Source organism: Myotis lucifugus, unplaced genomic scaffold, assembly GCF_000147115.1.
Source record: "Myotis lucifugus unplaced genomic scaffold, Myoluc2.0 scaffold_382, whole genome shotgun sequence".
Taxonomy (NCBI): domain Eukaryota; kingdom Metazoa; phylum Chordata; class Mammalia; order Chiroptera; family Vespertilionidae; genus Myotis; species Myotis lucifugus.
This window is the reverse complement of record NW_005871430.1, coordinates 65,543-68,775: the sequence shown is the minus strand read 5'-3', so window position 1 is coordinate 68,775 and position 3,233 is coordinate 65,543. Positions and strand designations below refer to the sequence as shown.

The following is a 3,233-nucleotide window of genomic DNA, read 5'->3' as shown; positions in this document are numbered from 1 at the left end:
CTAAAGAGGCTGCGGATGTTTAGATGGAAAAGAGATCACTTAGGACAGTGGTTCTCAACCTTCTGGCCCTTTAAATACAGTTCCTCATGTTGTGACCCAACCATAAAATTATTTTCGTTGCTACTTCATAACTGTAATGTTGCTACTGTTATGAATCGTCATGTAAATATCTGATCTGCAGGATGGTCTTAGGCGATCCCTGTGAAAGGGTCGTTCGACCGCCAAAGGGGTCGCGACCCACAGGTTGAGAACCGCTGCCTTAGGAGCTGGTGAATCTGAAAGGCTGTCCTGTGAAGGAGAGATCTTCCGGTTCTCTTTGTGGGCCCAGAGGGCAGGAGTTGGGACCAATGGGTAGATGTTAACATAGATTTGGGCTCAACGTGAAGATTTTTCTAACAATCAGAATTTCCAATCATGCAAATCATTTCCTGGGGATGCAGACATGGGACCCTCCCCGCCAGGTTCCTACCCCAAAAGTGGACCGCTGTTTGGTGGAGTATTGAATGAGGAAATCCAGCATTTCATGGGGCGGGGGGGCGGGATCGGAAGCCCACCAAGGTTCTTTCTGTGACTTTTGCAGTGCCCCCCAGTGGCCCCGTGTGCAGCCAGACCGGTCACACGTCTGTGGGAGGCTCTGCTGCCCTGAGGTGCAGTTCCTCCGAAGGAGCTCCCAGGCCCGTGTACAACTGGGTCCGCCTTGGATCTTCTCCTACACCTCCTCCTGGCAGCATGGTGCAAGGTAAGGGCCGGGCGTCAAGGAAGAGGGGGGGACTCAGGACCTGGGCAAACCTGGTCTCTAAACCCCACGCACCCACAGTACCAGCGCCAGGCCTGTGTGCATGAGACAAACGCTATACCTTCTCCCTGCATCTTCCTTGGCTCCTGTCTTGGTCCCTCCTGTCTGTCTCCGTGCACAGTCTGCGGCTGCGTGATCCTGGACGCATTCCTCAAGCTCAGTAGACTCCTGATATTGTGGAAGAGAGTGGAAGGCAGGGGCATTCTGTGATCCCCGCTTGTCTGTTTGGGAGAGTTTTTTTTTTTTGAGATTTCTTCAGGATCATGAATCATTTCCAAACTTCCTAGAAGGGAAACTGAGGCAGAGTAGCATGGACCATCTTGATCACTTAGCTGGTTTCTCTGGGGGAAGCATGATCACTTAGCTGGTTTCTCTGGGGGAAGCATGTAACTGGCTAAGAGCCTTGGCTTCTCAGCCTCCTCATGCCAGCCCACCCTCTCTCAATCCAGAGAGCCCAGATCACTTCCTGCTGTGTGCTCTGCCTTCTTAAGGAAGGTTAGCCCTGGCCATTTCGGCTCAGTGGATAGAGCACTGGCCTGTGGACTGAAGGGTCCTGGGTTTGATTCTGGTGGAGGGCACATGCCTGGGTTGCAGGCTCAATCCCCAGTAGGGGGCGTGCAGGAGGCAGCCAATTAATGATTCTCTCTTATCATTGATGTTCCTAGCTCTCTCTCCTCTCTGCAATAAAAATATTTTTTTTTTTTAAAAAAAGGGGAGAAGGTAAGCAGTTTAGAAAAGCACTGGGTCCAGCTTAGAGCCATCCCAGGGGATACAGTTTCTAGTGATGAAGACTCCCCCCCGCCCCCCACAACCAGGAACCTGACATCAGCCAGTGAACACCCACCCCAATTCCATTGCCAGTTTCTGAGCCCTTCACGCATGTGCAGCCTCCCCCTCCCTGAGAAGGCAGCTGCGTAGGGCGGAAAGTGCACAGGAGTTGCAGTGGCTTTGGCATTTATTAGTTAGGAAGGGACTGACTAATACATTGAGGTTAGTCCCTTCCTGACAGGATGAAATGAAAAATGCTTTCGTCACAGGGGGTGCTCCCTGCGAGTCCAGTAATGGAACACTTACTTCCTCTTTACTCTCTAGATGAGGTGTCCGGTCAGCTCATTCTCACCAATCTCTCCCGGGCCTCCTCGGGCACCTACCGCTGTGTGGCCACCAACCAGATGGGCAGCGCCTCCTGCGAGCTGACCTTGTCTGTCACTGGTAGGGATGCCGGGCAGAGGCCAGGCGGGCAGGCCTGGGCTGCAGAGGCTGCATGAGACGGTCTGAGGGGCCAAGGAGGGTGTGCAGCTCTGAGGGTCCTGTGTGTCCTTAGACCCTTCCAAAGGCCGAATGGCCGGGGCGGTGATCGGAGTGCTCCTGGGCGTGCTGATCCTGTCCGTCGCCGTATTCTGCCTCATGAGATTCCAGAAAGAGCGGAGGAAGAGGCCGAAGGAGACTTACGGGGGTAGTGACCTTCGGTGAGCAGAGGGAGGACAGGGCTCGGAGTAAGGGTAGATGATGCCAGCACTCAAACTGTGACATCTTTGGGGGGTATGGAGTGTCGCTCAGCCCTGGCATTTGGGGTGTGTGTGTGTGTGTGTGTGTGTGTGTGTAGGGGTGTATCTGGGTGTGAGCAAGTGTATAAGCTGCCCCTACCCTCCTCATACTTATAAGAATTTTCAGTTTACAAGGCCTTTCATAAACATCAACAGGTCGTGGATTCCAGGAGTTAGATTTGCCCTGAGCATTCAGCTGAATGTTAATTCTGTGTGTGTATGGGGGTGGGGGGTGCAGCAAGGAGAGGAGAAATAAGAGCTGCCTCTGTCATCCATTGTCAATTGTGGGGTCCAAACTTGGGACCAGAGCAGTATTCCTCCAAATGTGGTCTTCCCGTTGACCTATGAACCAGGAGGTCAGGGGCACATGCCCGGGTTGTGGGCTCGATCTCCTTTGGACAGAAATGACTGAGAGCTTGTTAACATTTAGATTCAGGCCACTTCCGACCCCTCCCGAAAGTAGCATGTGTGTGTGTTGGGGGTGATGGGGCCTGGAATCTTCATTTCAACCAGCGTTCGGCAGATGATTCATCCTCAGGCCCAGTCAAGTGTCCAGGTCCCTGGGTCGGGGGAGGAGTGTCCTTGGAGGGAGGGATGCCTCCAGCCGCCGCTAAGAATGTGTTTACAACCATCAGAGAGGACGCCACCGCTCCTGGGATTTCGGAGCAAACCTCTGGGATGACCGATCCTAGCGATGGGCTCCTGGAGAAGCCCCCCTCTGCCGCCTCTGTGAAGACCACCAAGTCCAAGCTCCCTGTGGTCGTCTGACTTCCCCGCCCATCACCGAGGGGGAACACCCACAATTAAAGCCTCCGGGTACCATCTTGTCTCCCTCTTCCTTCTGCGTGTAGCAAACCCCTAGGCGGCCGGAGTGTTATCAGTCAGGGAAG

General features: G+C 53.9%; 1 protein-coding gene across 1 annotated transcript in view; it reads left to right on the top strand.

Annotated features, from left to right (window-relative positions):
• The window catches only part of VSIG2 (V-set and immunoglobulin domain containing 2), a 19,961-nt gene extending 16,796 nt beyond the window's left edge, over positions 1-3,165 (top strand). Inside the window, exons 4-6 of the mRNA XM_023743259.1 lie at positions 1,889-2,008; positions 2,121-2,265; positions 2,979-3,165. Of these exons, the coding sequence (XP_023599027.1) occupies positions 1,889-2,008; positions 2,121-2,265; positions 2,979-3,111 (398 nt within the window). The 3' untranslated portion in view covers positions 3,112-3,165. The remainder of the gene's footprint in view (positions 1-1,888; positions 2,009-2,120; positions 2,266-2,978) is intronic.
• The last annotated feature ends 68 nt before the right edge of the window (positions 3,166-3,233 follow it).